The sequence below is a fragment of the Pleuronectes platessa genome, chromosome 4 (genome assembly GCF_947347685.1).
Source record: "Pleuronectes platessa chromosome 4, fPlePla1.1, whole genome shotgun sequence".
NCBI lineage: Eukaryota > Metazoa > Chordata > Actinopteri > Pleuronectiformes > Pleuronectidae > Pleuronectes > Pleuronectes platessa.
Window position 1 is genome coordinate 25,052,297 of NC_070629.1, and position 18,156 is coordinate 25,070,452.

Below are 18,156 nucleotides of genomic sequence, written 5' to 3' on the forward strand. Positions count from 1 at the left end.
AGCTGAAGTCATTATCCATTATTTCACAGCATCTCGTCCAGCTGACAGCAAGAGCCTGGTGTTCTGGAGTCTGTTCTGACTTTTTAACTCTATTTGTAGAGGTTATTCTTGATGTTGACCGCCACCTTTCACCTCGGACCATTTGTTTAAGGTGCGTCTGTTATCTAATGCATCAAGTGGAACTATGATCCAGACCCCAGCTCTGTGAAGTTAATAATTGTTTACCAAGGAGCACAATATAAAAAGGATCCGGCACAGCAGCTTTTCTTCGTGACACACAGCGACTATGGATCAGAGGCAGTGCCTCTTTGTTTGTGTGCTTCTGGCACTTTGTGCCACTCAGACGGCGAATGGAGGGAACATTCTGGTCTGGTACACTGAGGGAAGCCACTGGATTAACATGAAGCCTGTGCTGGAGGCTCTGCTCGACAGGGGACACCAGGTCACCGTCCTGGTTCCGAGCACGACTCTGTTCATGAACACCAGTATTTCTTCTCGCTTTCAGTACGAAAACTTCGAGGTATCCATCTCACTGAAGGAGATGGAGACGCTTTTTGACAATTTTCTTCAATTCACCATGTATGAGATGGATCAAATTAACTCCTTGCAGATGTACATGAAGTTTATTGAGCTGATGGAGGTCAACCTGCAGTATACTTTGAAGTATTTGGACGGAGTGCTGAAATCAGACACCGTCATGAAGAAGCTGAAGGAAGGAAAGTATGACCTTCTCCTGGCTGACCCCGTCTACACCGGCAGTGACTTGACAGCAGAGATTTTGGGCATCCCTCTGGTTTTCTCTCTGCGCTTCAGCTTTGTGAATAACTGGGAGAGATACTGTGGTCAGCTCCCCGCTCCACCGTCCTTTGTCCCCGCTGTTATGAGCAAACTGACAGACAAGATGGACTTCTCAGAGAGAGTGTGGAACTTTGCCTTCTATTTACTCAATGACATCATTTTGAACAACATTTATTGGAAAAAAGTAGATGCATATTACTCTGAAATCCAAGGTGAGCAGCTGAGTTATTTTAATTGGACCCTACTTTCCTCTGTATGTTTTAATTACTTTGACTTTGAAAATAAGCCGACACCTGAATGATTGATGATACTTTTGCATTGTGACAGGGAAACCAACCAGTGCCTGCCACACAATGAGTAGAGCAGACTTCTGGTTGATTCGAACCTACTGGGATTTTGAATTCCCTCGTCCATTCCTCCCCAACTTCAAATACGTTGGTGGGATCCACTGCAGACCTGCTAAACCTTTGCCAGAGGTAGTTTTAATCTTAAATGACTCCGCCACAGTATTCCAATAACTCCGCTAAAAGGAGTACAGGAAGTTACTCTTGGTTGGAACTGGGATACTACGGCTGTTCTCTTCTTGCAGGATATGGAGGAATTTGTGCAGAGTTCAGGAGACGCTGGCATCGTGGTCTTCACTTTGGGATCCATGGTCAAGAACATCACTGCTGAGAAGGCGAACGTGATCGCCTCGGGCCTCGCTCAGATCCCACAAAAGGTCCAAATAGTATAGATTTAACTACCAACTATCAACTACCTGGAGAGGTGTAAATCACTCTGAAAGATTGAGATAAGATTTATTAAGTAACACACGATGGTTCGTGGTTAAAGGCGTGATTTGGCATTTTTAATGGTTGAATTCGGATATTGGGACTGGCCACAGGGAAAAGAGAACTCAAAAAGAAAGAAAATTTAAAACCTTTGGCGAGATTTTGTATTTCAGCTAAAGAAGTCAGGGTAATCGCCAAGGATCGACCATTTTCCAGCAAAACAAAATACTATATTTATACGATATGATTATTCATTATTATAAAATATACACTGTATATTATGTAAAGATTTTCCTGTGTTCATCTTAACGTGTGTTTACAGGTGCTGTGGAGATACAGTGGAGAAAAACCAGAGACTCTTGGTGATAACACCAGATTATATGACTGGATCCCTCAGAACGACCTGCTGGGTAAGAACCTTCATGACTTTTACTTTTTAAAGAAAGATGCTATCCACCACGCTGTGCGACATAGCCTTAAAAAGTATCCTCCTTTTCGCGTTGACTTATTTGTGCGAGGCAGACTTTTCAAGACTGACTGCGCTCAAAACTAAATATCGCAACCGCGCACAGATCGAGGATGACCTGAGGATGTTTGTCAAACATTGCCACAAGATTTGAGGACCTTTGCAAGGCAAAGCAGGCTCGTTTTAAAGATCACAAGAGGCCCATAATAATAACAGATGATAATAATCATAATAATAATATTATAATAATTGGTCGATTATCATTAATTATAATAATAATAACATAATGATGGTGATAATAATGATGATTATTATAATAAGAAAGCTTGAAGGCTCACATAGCTGCTAATATTAATAGCCTACTCGGGTGGCTGTGGCTGAGGGGTAGAGTGGTCGTCCTCCAACCTGAAGGTCGGCAGTTCGATCCCTAGTCTGACCCATCTGCATGCCGAAGTGTCCTTGGGCAAGATGCTGAACCCCAAATGGCCCCCCATAGAATAACTAAGTGCTGTGAATAGATGCACTGTATGAATGTGTGTGTGAATGGGTGAATGTAAAACTGTACTGTAAAGCGCTTTGAGTGGTCATCAAGACTAGAAAAGTGCTATATAAATACAAAGCCATTTACCATTAACTAATAGGCCTACTACTACTGATCATAATCATAATAATAATAATAACAATAATAATAATAAATAGTAAAATAGTAATAATAATTGTCTGTATGTGCCTAACAATAACAATAGACTAACCTTGATATGTCAGGCCTATCAATAACAATATGCTATCTATCTATCTATCTATCTATCTATATAAATATATATATATTGTTGTGTAGTTGAGGGCGGCAGGGGGGTCCCAACTACCCCTAACCAGCTTTGGGGGGGCCCATCTTGCAAAAGTTTGAGAACCCCTGGTTTAGACTATCCGTTGTCACTTTCCCAGTGTGAACCCAAAACATACACTGAGCTCATAAAGCTCAGATTAATCAGGTGCGACAGACATTGTTCAGTGGACTTGGACCAACAAGGGCAAAGTGGAGAAAAGGTGCACAAAGGTAACTTCAGAGCATAATCAGTGTTGCTGCCAGCTTCCTCTCACGTGTCTTTATTAGGCTGGCTACCTTCCAACTGGGCAAAGGGGGCAGTAGCCCAGGGGCCCCAGGCCCTCAGGTGCCCCAAAGGCTTTGGTTGTTTTATTCATTTGTTGACATAATTTGATTTATGGCGAATTTGTTGTAAAGGTTCTGAAGGAGAACATTAATAACAAATCCTTGTCTTGTAGAGCAGGGGTTTTCAACTGGTTTTGTCCAAGGGACCACCATTCGGACTACAAAATAATTCGTGGCCCACTTATGTGCCTGCGCGCGCGTGCCTACATGTGTGTGTGTTTGCGTGCATGCATGTGGATAGAAGGAAGTTTTAAAATTTGGTTTTCCATGTTTGTTTTATTTGAAAACCTCAATCAAATCTAGAAAAATATGTGTAAAATTTTTTTTTTCATTTTCAGTGAACAAAATTAAAATGCAGTTTGTAGTTGTACTGCATCTCAGAACCATATGTACGTCAATATATAACGTTCATGACTTAAATGTTCAGACATGTAGCTGACATGTTGAGAGAACGTTAAAGTAACGGTGATCGATAACAATCAACATAAGCTGGGGCTACAACTGAAGAGTAAGATGACAAAGTAATGCAGAATATGTCACAAATGATAATCATACAATATCATACAATTGTGACAATTGTGGCGTGCTTAGGCCTGATTTAAGCGTCTATTCATTCTGTCGGGAGAACTGCTACTGGATAGATGTAAGTCTTATAGCAGAGGTCTTCAACAGGGGGTCCGTGACCTCTAGGGGGTCCGCGGAGGTACTGCAGGGGGGTCGCGAAATGTTTGGTTGATTAGAATTTTTTTAATGTAAAAAAAAAAAAAGATTTATTTTCTAACCAATTTTCTTTCACAAATTTAAATGTCTTTAAATACACATTAACATGCATCCGACATATTGAGAGGCTGATTTCACCCTCTGCCTGACAGCCTCCATCCGTCCAAGATTAAATAAGTTGTGTGCTACCCATCAGGGTGTGTGTCATCCAGAGATGGCTTGAGGATTCACTATCTCTTCTACATGTGTGTTTAAAATAAAAACATGAATCTGTGAATTACTTTAATAGCTCAGTGTTGTATGCAAGATGTATGTTTATAAATGGCAGTGGCATGGCCACCCTGTACCTAGCACATGTTTAAATTAAAAACATGACTATATGAGCCTGTGTTATATTTGAATAGCTCAGTATTGAATGCACAATAACAGGGTAGCTATGTTTATATATGGCACTAGGCCCAGCTTAATATAAAAGACAATTTTATACAATTTATATAGTAGGGGGTCCCTGCTCCATCTCTCCACCAGTTTTGGGGTCCTTGGCCTGAAAAACGTTGAAGACCCCTGTCTTAGAGCTCTCCAAAGAAATTGTTTCTCAACCAGTGAACGTGGGAAAGTTGACTGTTATTGCAATTAATTGTTTTGGCTATTATGCCAATTTATTTGTCTTATTAAAAACTATTAGTTTTTCGCTCTTTTGTTTTATTTAATATTTTCATTATTAATTCTGCCCTTTTGTCCTTCTTTTTTGGCAAATAAAAATTCCCATCATACAAACAACATCTCCAAGACCTGAGAGTTTTTCTACCTAGCTCAACCGCTCTTCTACATTTACCTTTAGCGAGCATGCAGAAGGGAAAACTAGTGGCAGTTTCTAGCCCCAAGCCGGTTTCAAGGTTCCCCTCATCACCTTTATTAATTTTAGACATATTTTTCTTATTTTAAATATATTTTTCACGAAATTCAAGAGTAATCTGTATGTGTTGAAATATCAAAGCGAATTTCGCAGACCCCCTGCAATGCCGTCGCGGACCACCAAGGGGCCGCGGACCCCCCGGTTGAAAACCCCTGTTGTAGAGGGATTTTACAAAGCAGGTTTTAAGATTTTTTTGTTTTTATTTAGCTCATTTATTTTCATTGTCCATTAATCTGGCAATTATTTTATTGATAAAAATATCGAAATAGTTGAAAAAGTGCCATCAGTCTCCCCCATAGCACAAATGTATATCTTTGATGTCTGACGATCCGTCAAAAACTCGTTCAGAGTAATGCTTTGTTTTGATTTATATTTTCCACTTGATTTTCCCTCTCCAAAAAAAGACATATATAATATAAGTTAGTTGTTAATTATTACAATGTTTGTAAGAAATGTCTATTCAGCTTTTTAAGGTTTCAACCTTTCTATGTCAAGTATATTGAGATATATATTATGATTTGGCACCTTACGATAAAATTGAATGTGGCTTCATGTAGTAAATGAGTATAGCTACTTTTGAGTAATTTTAAGGAGAAATGTGCGTTGTGCAAAGGTTGGAAAAACCGAGGCATGTTTCATGATCTTCGGCTTCTTTATCAGGTCATCACAAGACCAGAGCCTTCATCACCCACGGTGGCACAAATGGGATTTATGAGGCAATCTACCACGGTGTTCCCATGGTGGGCATCCCCTTGTTCGGTGACCAACCAGACAACATGGCCCACATGAAGGCCAAGGGAGCTGCAGTTATCATGGACTTAAACTTCATGAAGCCTGAGGACCTGAGAGATGCGATCAATACTGTTATCAAAGAGAAATCGTAAGTTTCCTTATCTTCTCTTAGTCGGTTCTAGGCTTTTAAAGAAGGTACTTGGTCATTTCCTGATCAGGGTTTCAACCAAGTCAAACTTAAGACTTTAAAGCTTCTTATAATGTTCAAACCACTTGATTTGGAAAAAATAATTGAGTGACAAAACAATAAAATGTGCATTACCTCCCCATGTTCATCCAGGTACAAGGAGAGTGCCATGCGGCTGTCCAGTATCCACCATGACAGACCCACCAGTCCCCTGGATGAGGCCTTGTTCTGGATCGAGTTCACCATGAGAAACAACGGGGCCAAGCACTTGAGGGTCCAGGCCCATGAGCTGACCTGGTACCAGTACCACTCCCTGGACGTCCTGGCCTTCCTCCTCGCAGTCGTCCTGCTCATCACACTCCTCTTCATCGGGACCTGCCGTTTCTGCTTTAGGATGTGCTGTGGCAGGAGAGGCAAGAAAAAGACTGAGTGATGGACTTTAAGATTTGAAATGCAGTCTGCAAAGAAGTGACGGGTGAAACAAGGACAGTTCTCAGGTTTTCATGTTGAGTCTGAGGTACGTTGTTTACCCAAAATATCCTGGATGTGCGTTTGTGATCAGTGATCCTCAACTTCTGACACAACTAAGACTATAAATGTCATGTAAAAAGTAGATTGACTGCACAATTGAATAAAGATCGGAAAAAGCTCCATGTGCTCAGTATTCAACTGAAACTTTTGAGGTCATTTGTAGTGAAAGAGGAGAAATAATCCACTACATTGACAAAGACCACAAATTTACTATCTTCAACAAGAGCACATTTCTCCTTTGCTCCCTCATGTCTCATCAGTAATTAGTGGAACTGCTCAAAGGTGAGTTTTAATTTGCATAGCTCCTCCCTTTTATTTGTTGACGCCATTTTGCCATCAAAGGCTTGATGGTCATTGGCTGGTAAAAGATTGGGGACACACAAAAACAAAAACAAATATGCACACAAGGGATTTGTTCTGTGCCTTTACTTAGATATTATTATGATTACAAATGCTCTCAGTGCTTCAGGTTTTCTCGGCCCACTACAGCATCATCAAAAATATTTATATCACACATGGGCGGAAATTCAGACTTTGACATCCAGGATACTGTTATCAACATAGATCATGTGATATAATCAAACTAACTACGGTTTGGAGCCGAGACACTGGCCAGAGAAGAGAACACTTGGAATACGTTGCTTGTTTGATCTACAGTCGTGTGTGATGAATCATGGGTAACCTAGTGCGAAGTCGAGTTAGTTGGTTTAGGTTAGCCTACACCACGGACATTTTACGGGCATTGAGCAACGGCATGGTGCAGGCATTCGATTTAGACAGCATCTCTCCTGAGGAGAAGAAAAACATTCCGTAACGTTTTAGCCAGACCTCAGATAATATTATATCGGACTGGTAATTAGGTTTATGTTCTGTTTGACTGCTCTGTGTTTGTTATGACTTATGTTCAGCTAACTACACCATGTTAAATATGTATTGAGATGTCCTGAGGGTCAGTGAACAGGTCTGGGTGGGGCACTTGACAGTACAAGACCAATGGCTGTGGTGTTGTGTGGATCGCTTAAATTGTCCGAATCAGCTCCAGCAAGTTGAAGAGTGATGCTGTAATGTAGATCATTAAAAAAAATTTAAACCAGCGTTTATCTCCAATATTCAGCCAAGAAACATTTTTAATTTGTAGGATTCTTATTGGAATTTGGTGGATTTGTTGGTTCAGACAGCCAGGGATCATGGGAAATATCCATCGTTCATTTGTCTTTCAGTTCAGTGAGCGAGACGGCACAGTCCGATTGATAAGTGCAATGTTTGACCTGTTTGTATTTCTAGACCAAGGGTTATATCATTAGAAGTCTCCACAGGGAAGCACCGACACATTTCATGTTAATCCTTCAAATAGTTTGAATGTGATATTTTTTTCGGACGGAACTGTTTATGACATGAATAAGGTGAGACCTTTTGTGACTTAATAACCCATCAAAGGAAATAGTGTATGTCTTCTTATCACCTAAGGAAACACATGTGAATCAGCTGCTAAAGTTTAGATTCCTAAACTGGATTGGTTCAGAGAGACAGCCCTCAGTCCTCCTATATAAGATCCGTGTTTTTGACTGTTCTGCATCCTCACTCTTAGACCCTTGTGGTTTCCCTGTGTTGATCCTTTCTGCAGAAAGCCCCTTATTAAATACACATAGATAACTTTGTTGTTTCAAGCCTCTTGTATCTCCAGATTTCCATCACAGTACTAACTAAACTAAGATGTGTATGTGAATGTGTGTGCCTATGTAAAACTGAGTGCTCTCAAAATAGTGGATGGCCAAATGCTCACACCTTCCTCAGCATGCTTTCAAAATAGTTGCTAACCCCCTAAAGATAGCAGCCCCCCCCCATCGAGTCGCTGCTAGGAGTTTGAAAGAGCTTGAGATGCGTAGAGGTTTACTTGAAGAGATGAGTTGGAAGCTGCACCTCTGACCTCCTCTTGTTGGGTGGGAAGAGAAGATGCCAGGCTTCCCCCTCGGCAATGCAGGAGAAGAGATCTATCAGCCTCCTCCTGGGAAGGTTGATGAAAAAAGAGAGAATTGGGGGGGGGGTCCTGTCCTTATATTGGCCCAGTGAACTCATAGGTCATGGGGCCAGAGTGACCAATAGGAGTTGACCCTTGTGGTTTTTCACACCTCTGTGTGAAGTTGAGGAATCCTGGGAGAGCGAGTTCCATGGCCCTGGCTTTTTACATGGAACTCCTGGGAGACTGAGTTACTTGACTTTCTCAAGAACAAAGAAACATGCTGTTTTGCGGCTTTTACTAACATGTAGGCCGGCAAGGAGTAGGCCTTTGGTTTCACAGAAACACTGTCCCAACACTAATGTAGGAATAATTCACTTTAAGGGAATAATGATGAAGATACAGCTACTTTTGAGTTTGGTTCATTTTAATGATAATCTGTCTGCATTTTGAATGCTAACAGACCAACAATCTTTAACTTACAACATACACTCATTTCCCTTCTATGGACGTGTTTTGATTAACACTTCAACAGTGTGCCAGGGAATTCTTCTGCAGGCACCCAATGCTTTCACAACTTCCTCAGATTATGCAATTGTGTCCGAGCCCATTTAGCTGAAGTCATTATCCATTATTTCACAGCATCTCGTCCAGCTGACAGCAAGAGCCTGGTGTTCTGGAGTCTGTTCTGACTTTTTAACTCTATTTGTAGAGGTTATTCTTGATGTTGACCGCCACCTTTCACCTCGGACCATTTGTTTAAGGTGCGTCTGTTACCTAATGCATCAAGTGGAACTATGACCCAGACCCCAGCTCTGTGAAGTTAATAATTGTTTACCAAGGAGCACAATATAAAAAGGATCTGGCACAGCAGCTTTTCTTCGTGACACACAGCGACTATGGATCAGAGGCAGTGCCTCTTTGTTTGTGTGCTTCTGGCACTTTGTGCCACTCAGACGGCGAATGGAGGGAACATTCTGGTCTGGTACACTGAGGGCAGCCACTGGATTAACATGAAGCCTGTGCTGGAGGCTCTGCTCGACAGGGGACACCAGGTCACTGTCCTGGTTCCGAGCACGACTCTGTTCATGAACACCAGTATTTCTTCTCGCTTTCAGTACGAAAACTTCGAGGTATCCATCTCACTGAAGGAGATAGAGACGCATTTTGACAACTTTCTTCAATTCACCATGTATGAGATGGATCAAATGAACACCTTGCAGATGTACATGAAGTATATTGAGCTGATGGCGGTCGACCTGCAGTTTTCTTTGAAGTATTTGGACGGCGTGCTGAAATCAGACACCGTCATGAAGAAGCTGAAGGAAGGAAAGTATGACCTTCTCCTGGCTGACCCCCTCTACACAGGCAGTGACTTGACAGCAGAGATTTTGGGCATCCCTCTGGTTTTCTCTCTGCGCTTCAGCTTTGTGAATAACTGGGAGAGATACTGTGGTCAGCTCCCCGCTCCACCGTCCTTTGTCCCTGCTGTTATGAGCAAACTGACAGACAAGATGGACTTCTCAGAGAGAGTGTGGAACTTTGCCTTCTATTTACTCAATGACATCATTTTGAACAACATTTATTGGAAAAAAGTAGATGCATATTACTCTGAAATCCAAGGTGAGCAGCTGAGTTATTTTAATTGGACCCTACTTTCCTCTGTATGTTTTAATTACTGTGACTTTGAAAATAAGCCGACACCTGAATGATTGATGATACTTTTGCATTGTGACAGGGAAACCAACCAGTGCCTGCCAGACAATGAGTAAAGCAGACTTCTGGTTGATTCGAACCTACTGGGATTTTGAATTCCCTCGTCCATTCCTCCCCAACTTCAAATACGTTGGTGGGATCCACTGCAGACCTGCTAAACCTTTGCCAGAGGTAGTTTTAATCTTAAATGACACCGCCAGAGTATTCCAATAACTCCGCTAAAAGGAGTACAGGAAGTTACTCTTGGTTGGAACTGGGATACTACAGCTTTTCTCTTCTTGCAGGATATGGAGGAATTTGTGCAGAGTTCAGGAGACGCTGGCATCGTGGTCTTCACTTTGGGATCCATGGTCAAGAACATCACTGCTGAGAAGTCGAACGTGATCGCCTCGGGCCTCGCTCAGATCCCACAAAAGGTCCAAATAGTATAGATTTAACTACCAATTATCAACTACCTGGAGAGGTGTAAATCACTCTGAAAGATTGAGATAAGATTTATTAAGTAACACACGATGGTTCGTGGTTAAAGGCGTGATTTGGCATTTTTAATGGTTGAATGGGGATATGGGCCTGAACACAAGGAAAACAGAACTCAAAATGTACAAAAAAAATAACATTTAAAACGTTTGGGAGTTATACGACATGATTATTCACTGTATATTTTGTAAAGATTTTCCTGTGTTCATCTTAACGTGTGTTTACAGGTGCTGTGGAGATACAGTGGAGAAAAACCAGAGACTCTTGGTGATAACACCAGATTATATGACTGGATCCCTCAGAACGACCTGCTGGGTAAGAACCTTCATGACTTTTACTTTTGTAAGAAAGATGCTATCCAACACACTGTTTGCTTTTCTCTCCATTTCCCTATATCAACTCATTACTTAAAGGGGACATATTATGCCCATTTTTCCACAGTTGATATGGTTCCTTGGGGTCTTAATAAAATGTCTGTAAAAAATGTTGGTCAAAATACCCCAAGGATCATTTAAAACAGCACCCTTTTTACCCTGTCTAAAACAGCCCTCTTCAGATTGACCTGTTTGGAGTGCCTCCCCCTCTCACCGCCCAAAACTTAACCAAACTAGCAGCAAGCTAGCGTTAGCTCGCTGCTGCTACCCATAAACCATCTAACTGGCCGCAGCGGCAGAGACACGGTCCCCTCACCGGCCCGTCCGGCAGCTCCCCACAAACAGCTGTTTACTATTTATACCTGCTGCTTCAACCGGGGTGACACACACACTGAAGCTAGCGTTAGCTCGCTGCTGCTACCCGTAAACAAACACCGACACGTCCCCGGAACAAACACCGGCACGTCCACCAGAAGCGAGCCGCTGACATGGAGCCAGCAGCCCTGACCGCCGGCTCTGCTTCTCGGCCAGACCTCTTCCTCTCACCCCGCTCCCGGCTGGTTAGCGTCCCCCCTCGGCTAGCTTCCCAGCTAACACCCGCCGCCCTGAGCTGAGGAGGGAGCTGTGGCTCGTAACTTACCCCGACCGCCGGCTCTGCTTCTCGGCCAGACCTCCGCCTCTAACCCCGCTCCCCGGCTGGTTAGCGTCCCAGCTGGCTAGCTTCCCAGCTTCCCAGCTTCTCAGCCCCGAGTAACTTACCCCGGTCTCCTCCTCCGCCAGATATCCGCCTCCGGGGCTATGCCATGTAGACTGACTGTGACGTCAATTCTGGTCGTAATCCCATTCGATGCACTCTAGACTATAGTTTCTGAGATAGATGAACCACAATAAATTGCAGGAGCTGTTTTTTTCCAGAGTTTTTGTTTTCCAAAAGTGTAATCCTTTTGTTTCCTTAAGTTAAACATTTCAAGACTATTTTTCACGCTGTGGCCATTTCCCTGATTCACGTTGTGATTTGCTTTGTGCGTCCATCAACAGCAGACCCACAAATAAGGGGTTAAATACATGATGGACTGTTTAGACCAGGGGTGGGCAAACTTTTTGAATCGCGGGCCACAATGGATTCTACAATTTGACAGAGGGGCTGGGCCAGGACCAGATGGATGGAGTGTTTTTGTGAACTAATATAAATGACATGGAAAAATCATTACATGAAAGGATTTGGCCTTTAACAAGTAGCAAAGCATTTATTTGCAAGGCAATTTAACAAAACCTGCCTTCGGAGAAAGGCTTGCAAGCCTTTGCTATTTCGAATGCCATCAAAAAACTTGCCTTGGTAGTTGACTCTTGAATCGCAGTTTGTCTGTGAATTTTTTTTGCTGAGTCTGTAAATTAAGAACGTCTGAGCCGTAGCTGCCCGTTCTTGCATTGACTGCTTGCTATCGTAGTTAGCATGCTTCGTAGCAAAGTGACGGCTGATGTTGTACTCCTTGAAAACTGCGACAGTCTCTCTGCATATCATGCATACAGCCTCCGATGGCCTTCAGTGAGAAAGTATATTGTTGTCCACTCCGTGTTAAACACTAGGCACTCATTGTCCACTTTTTCGTTTCCTTGATCAGCTCATTTTACAGAAGGGCTCACAGGGCAAAGCGAAAAAGTCAAGGGAGATCATTTGCCCTTTCGAGGCCTATACAACACAATCCCGGTCAAATTTAGCTGACGCTTTTATCCAAAGCAACTTACAATAAGTGCATTCAACACCGAGGGTACAAACCCAGAACCACAAAAAGCAAGAAAGTACAATTTCCTCAATAATGAAGTAAAACTACAAAGTGCTTTAAGTAGTACTTTGTCGTTTTTTTTTTAAATATTTGAATAAGTTCGGCGGGCCGGATTAAAAAGCCCAACGGGCCGTATAAGGCCCGCGGGCCGTACTTTGCCCATGTCTGGTTTAGACACTTTCCCAGTGTGAACACAAAACATACACTATGCTCATGCAGCTCAGATTTATCAGGTGCGACAGACATTGTTCAGTGGACTTGGACCAACAAGGGCAAAGTGGAGAAAAGGTGCACAAAGGTAACTTCAGAACATAATCAATGTTGCTGCAAGCTTCCTCTCACGTGTCTTTATTAGGCTGGCTACCTTCAAACTGGGCAAAGGGGGAAGTAAAACATTTGTTGTAAAGGTTCTGAAGGAGAACATTAATAACAAATCCTTGTCTTGCAAGTTTAAATTTTTATTGAGCTCAATTATTTTCATTGTCCATTAATCTGGCAATTATTCTATTCATAAAAATATCAAAATAGTTGAAAAAGTCTCCCCCGTAGCACACATTTATATCTTTTGATGTCTGACGATCCGTCAAAAACTCTGACGTTCAGAGTAATGCTTTGTTTTGTTTTATATTTTCCACTTGATTTTCCCTCTCCAAAAAAAGACATATATAATATAAGTTAGTTGTTAATTATTACAATATTTGTAAGAAATGTCTATGCAGCTTTTTAAGGTTTCAACCTTTCTATGTCAAGTGCATTGAGATATATATTATGATTTGGCTCCTTACGAATAAAATTGAATGTGGCTTCATGTAGTAAATGAGTATAGCTACTTTTGAGTAATTTTAAGGGGAAATGTACATTGTGCAAAAGGTTGGAAAAACCGAGGCATGTTTCATGATCTTCGGCTTCTTTCTCAGGTCATCACAAGACCAGAGCCTTCATCACCCACGGTGGCACAAATGGGATTTATGAGGCAATCTACCACGGTGTTCCCATGGTGGGCATCCCCTTGTTCGTTGACCAACCAGACAACATGGCCCACATGAAGGCCAAGGGAGCAGCAGTTATCGTGGACTTAAACTTCATGAAGCCTGAGGACCTGAGAGATGCGATCAATACTGTTATCAAAGAGAAATCGTAAGTTTCCTTATCTTCTCTTAGTCGGTTCTAGGCTTTTAAAGAAGGTACTTGGTCATTTCCTGATCAGGGTTTCAACCAAGTCAAACTTAAGACTTTAAAGCTTCTTATAATGTTCAAACCACATGATTTGGAAAAAATAATTGAGTAACAAAACAATAAAATGTGCATTACCTCCCCATGTTCATCCAGGTACAAGGAGAGTGCCATGCGGCTGTCCAGTATCCACCATGACAGACCCACCAGTCCCCTAGATGAGGCCTTGTTCTGGATCGAGTTCACCATGAGAAACAACGGGGCCAAGCACTTGAGGGTCCAGGCCCATGAGCTGACCTGGTACCAGTACCACTCCCTGGACGTCCTGGCCTTCCTCCTCGCAGTCATCCTGCTCATCACACTCCTCTTCATCGGGACCTGCCGTTTCTGCTTTAGGATGTGCTGTGGCAGGAGAGGCAAGAAAAAGACTGAGTGATGGACTTTAAGATTTGAAATGCAGTCTGCAAAGAAGTGACGGGTGAAACACGGACAGTTGATTCTGAGGCACGTTGTGTCCGCACAATGTCCTGGATGTGCGTTTGTGATTAGTGATCCTCAACTTCTGACACAACTAAGACTATAAATGTCATGTAAAAAGTAGATTGACTGCACTCTTGAATAAAGATCGGAAAAAGCTCCATGTGCTCAGTATTCAACGGAAACGTTTGAGGTCATTTGTAGCGAGAGGAGAAAGAATCCTCTGCATTGACAAAGACCACAAATTTATTATCTTCAACAAGAGCACATTTCTCCTTTGCTCCCTCATGTCTCATCAGTTATTAGTTGAATTGCTCAAAGGTGAGTTTTAATTTGCATAGCTCCTCCTTTTTATTTGTTGACACCATTTTGCCAGTAAAGGCTCAATGTTCATTGGCTGGTAAAAGATTGGGGACACAGAAAAACAAAACAAAAAAAAACAAAACACACAAGGGATTTGTTCTGTGCCTTTACTTAGATATAATTACAAATTACCCCACTGCTTCAGGTTTTCTCGGCACACTACAGCATCATCAAAAATATTTATATCACACATGGGCAGAAATTCCGACTTGGACATCCAGGATACTGTTATCAACATAGATCATGTGATATAATCAAACTAAAGGAAAAAAAAAACTAAAGAAATACACAGCCCTTCAGAGATGACAGAACCTCACATGTAGGTCGGTACTGCAGCTCCTGTCTTCTCATGTCTGAACAGTGAAGAGATTCATTTTCGTTTTTTATTTCCATTACTTTTTCAGTTTTCCACTTTCTTTGAGCTTCCATATCATGAGCTCCATGCAGGCTGCAGCGTCGTCGCCGGTGTCGTGGCCACAAACTGGGAGAAACAGTAAATCATTATTTATATCACATACGAATAATGACAGTTACATCCTCTGTAACAAAATTGCAGCTTTTGTGCTTCAGACACATTTTGTTGAGATTCAACCGTATAATACAACTGTGATTTTGTCTTTATTTGGATGTAAATTCAGATGGGTTGTAGTTTGTAGACATTTATGCGGTGGCTGTATCCACGATGACCCACCGCTCTCTTGGATAATCCGTAGAAGGTATTCAGCTGTCAGTGTGTTGAGGGTGAGCTTGTGGGGGGGGCCCAGACGGTGGGGGAAGACCAGCGATATGTCCACCACTGTCCCATGGAGCAACTAGAGCAAAGAGGAGCATATCTGAAGCTGTCGGCACTAATAGTAATATGAAAATTAAACATACTTCATAATTAACCTTGAAATTAAGTTTGGCTTTAATTGGTGAAAAGTAAGTGAGAGGTACTAGTACATGATTTCCACTTCTGATACTTTATACTTCTACAGTTCGGAGGAAATATTGTACTTTGTCCTCCATTACATTTATCTCACAGCTGAGGTTCAAATACACTTTTTAGGTTTGATTAATACACGTAAATCCCAGAGCTATATATAGTCATTGAATGTTAAGTTACCTTTACCAGCTGCTGTGACACAAACACTTATGCATCAATAACTATAATCCCATCGTGATTCATTGCACGCGAGTGATTCCAGTACATTGTGTTAATATTGTGATTTGATTTAAGATTTTGAATCCAGGACTTTAACCCAAAACAGTAATTCTACACAGTCTTATACTCATGATCGTACTTCTCACACCACTGGTATTAATCTAGATAAATCATCACGGCCACTGATAACTGTCATTAGAAAACTACAGAGAAACTTTACCAACACTGCAGCCAAAGTGGGTAAAATAAGGTTGCATGCTGTCTTATATTACACGGAAGCAGCTGCAACATTAGACTACAGTTCATCTTGCCCATTGTTTTTTTTGTCATAATTCAAGCAGCTCTTAAATCTGATGCTTTAAAGTCACAGTAGAAACATCCCAACATTGGCAAACCGTGCTTATTAGCTTCCAAAATCCCAAACCCCTCACATCTGTAGCACGAGTGTGAACCAACTCCACAGGTTGTCGCTTTTCATGAGGTGTTTATAGAACATCCTGTTCTTTAGGATTTTGGAGCCAAATCCAACAAAAATAAATAAAAACACCAGACTCCTCAGCTGCCTGGAAAATTACCATGATGACTGATTTGTGTACTTAGCTTGAAAAAAAGCAAACATAAAAACATGGTATTTAATCTAACTACTGATGATATTAATGATGCAAAGGGAAAAACAGAGGGGAAAAACAAAAGAGGACTCGGTGGGAATTCGCCATGTTGTTCCATTAAACACTCCTGGACATCCGTAGTAAAGTCATGTCTTAAATTATTGGAGGTGGACTGATGCTCTGGAAGCGATAAGCAAAAGTAAAGTCAATAATATTGAAAAGAGCTTCGTCACCTTCAGGCCACAGAGATCTGCTTCCAGGCCGTGTCCAATCAGAATGGTGTCAGCACTAATGAAGCTCTGTAGCGTCTCCTGCACCTCTCTGAGGGACGTGTAGTTGCCCTTCACGTCTTCCTCACCGATGCCTGAAAATCTACACGGGTAAAATGTCACAAGCCATTGAAAGAGATGTTCAACATAAAGTCAACACTTCTGACTGTTACCCAGCTTTTGTGCCAGGATCTAACATTTGGATCACATTACATATCACAAGCCAGTAACTTTACCTTGTGTTGTAATCAATGACCTCGTGATCAGGTCTGACAAAAGAGTCGTAGATGACTTGCAAACTAGAGTTGACCACCGTCACTCTGGACAGCTCCAGACCATGAACAGTGTAACACTATGAAGACAAAAAATAAAAATATTCATGTTCTCGTTTCAGACCAATGGTTCAACCACATCCTTCTTAAGGTAACAAATTATTGTGCAGCAAAAAAAGCTTAAAATCTCTATTAAAAGCATCTTCATGCAGTACATTTACTTTGGAGCAAATACAATCAGAGCAAAAGAGGGAGTTGGACCAAAAGACTTCGTTTCAAATGGTGGTAAATAGATGAATACTAATCACCACCAATCAAACCACAACATCAAGTGGAGCTTCTGGAAGATTCAGTTCAGGGTCGACATATGGACAATATTTAAAAAACCCTGCCCCTCAAAAGAAGTTGACGTCACCATTTCACAATTCAAGGAGTAGACTCCAGGACAACTCGTATCCATGGGATGTCTCGGCTTGGTAGACACAAAACCATCCATGGAGATGGCATCATGGACATGCAACTGTTGGACATAAAAAAAAATACTAATTAGTACATTGGGTTTTAAGCCACATCCACATTACTAACTTTTCTTCTAAAATGCATCACTGCTGCCTTTTTTACACTTTGTTTAGCATCTATATCTGTATTTTCTCTTCTGAAAACTAGTCTGGAGCTGTGTCGTATGAGGACAAGCAAAGAGGGAGATGTTCGGAAACAATGATGTGCAAATGTAAACATCAGAAATGACAGTTCTACCTCTTCATTGACACAAGAAATCCCTAACCTAACTCTCACCACTGTTCCTCCTTCATAGTATTTTTGTAACTAACCAACTGATTGCAGAGTAGACAACGAACTTGCACCTGCCCAGTGAGTATGAATGGTCACGTGATATTCGTTTTCAGGTGTGTTAGTGCAGATGGGGTTTACTGATATGGAGCAAAAACACCTTTGTGGACAGATTGTTATTTTAAAATAATGTTTAAAAACTAAAATTTAGTTAGTATGTATGTGGCCTTTGTTCTGGAAAATGTTTAACTCAAATTGTTGTTTCTCACCTTAAACACCTGACATCCAGGTGCTCCCATCACTCCTTGGCAGCAACTGTAGCGGGTTTCCACTCCACCAGGCACTGCAACGGTTTCCAACATCACAATTACTTCAAAATGTTTTCCATGAACTTTAGTCCATCACATTATTTCAAAAATAACAAATAAATGTTCTCTTCAATAATGCGATCAATTCATC

At 41.6% G+C, this 18,156-nt stretch overlaps 2 protein-coding genes across 8 annotated transcripts in view; one reads left to right on the plus strand and one right to left on the minus strand.

The window, feature by feature from the left end:
* On the plus strand, positions 1 to 14,431 carry LOC128438890 (UDP-glucuronosyltransferase 2A1). Of its 2 annotated transcripts, XM_053421650.1 has the most exons (8): positions 1 to 1,010; positions 3,850 to 3,851; positions 9,247 to 9,874; positions 9,990 to 10,138; positions 10,252 to 10,383; positions 10,672 to 10,759; positions 13,520 to 13,739; positions 13,932 to 14,431. In XM_053421650.1, exons 1-8 carry the CDS (start codon positions 287 to 289, stop codon positions 14,209 to 14,211), a joined length of 2,223 nt encoding a protein of 740 aa, XP_053277625.1. In that variant the 5' UTR covers positions 1 to 286; the 3' UTR covers positions 14,212 to 14,431. The 2 variants fall into 2 exon arrangements, with proteins under 2 accessions (XP_053277625.1, XP_053277624.1); XM_053421649.1 differs by lacking the exons at positions 3,850 to 3,851; positions 9,247 to 9,874; positions 9,990 to 10,138; ... (2 more) ...; positions 13,520 to 13,739; positions 13,932 to 14,431 and adding exons at positions 1,126 to 1,274; positions 1,388 to 1,519; positions 1,894 to 1,981; positions 5,505 to 5,724; positions 5,917 to 6,412.
* Positions 5,909 to 18,156, minus strand: part of zgc:152968 (uncharacterized protein LOC564848 homolog) — a 20,964-nt gene continuing 8,716 nt past the window's right edge. For 3 of the 6 annotated variants that reach the window (XM_053421640.1, XM_053421638.1, XM_053421639.1), the window contains exons 12-19: positions 17,967 to 18,040; positions 17,324 to 17,428; positions 16,873 to 16,988; positions 16,601 to 16,739; positions 15,307 to 15,427; positions 15,012 to 15,096; positions 13,914 to 14,177; positions 5,909 to 6,162 (exon numbers count right to left, since the gene is read on the minus strand). In XM_053421640.1, coding sequence (XP_053277615.1) covers positions 14,168 to 14,177; positions 15,012 to 15,096; positions 15,307 to 15,427; positions 16,601 to 16,739; positions 16,873 to 16,988; positions 17,324 to 17,428; positions 17,967 to 18,040 — 650 coding nt within the window. In that variant the 3' untranslated portion in view covers positions 5,909 to 6,162; positions 13,914 to 14,167. Of the gene's footprint in view, positions 6,163 to 13,913; positions 14,178 to 14,708; positions 15,097 to 15,306; positions 15,428 to 16,600; positions 16,740 to 16,872; positions 16,989 to 17,323; positions 17,429 to 17,966; positions 18,041 to 18,156 lie in introns of those variants that run through there. The other 3 variants (XM_053421643.1, XM_053421641.1, XM_053421642.1) reach the window with 2 other exon arrangements.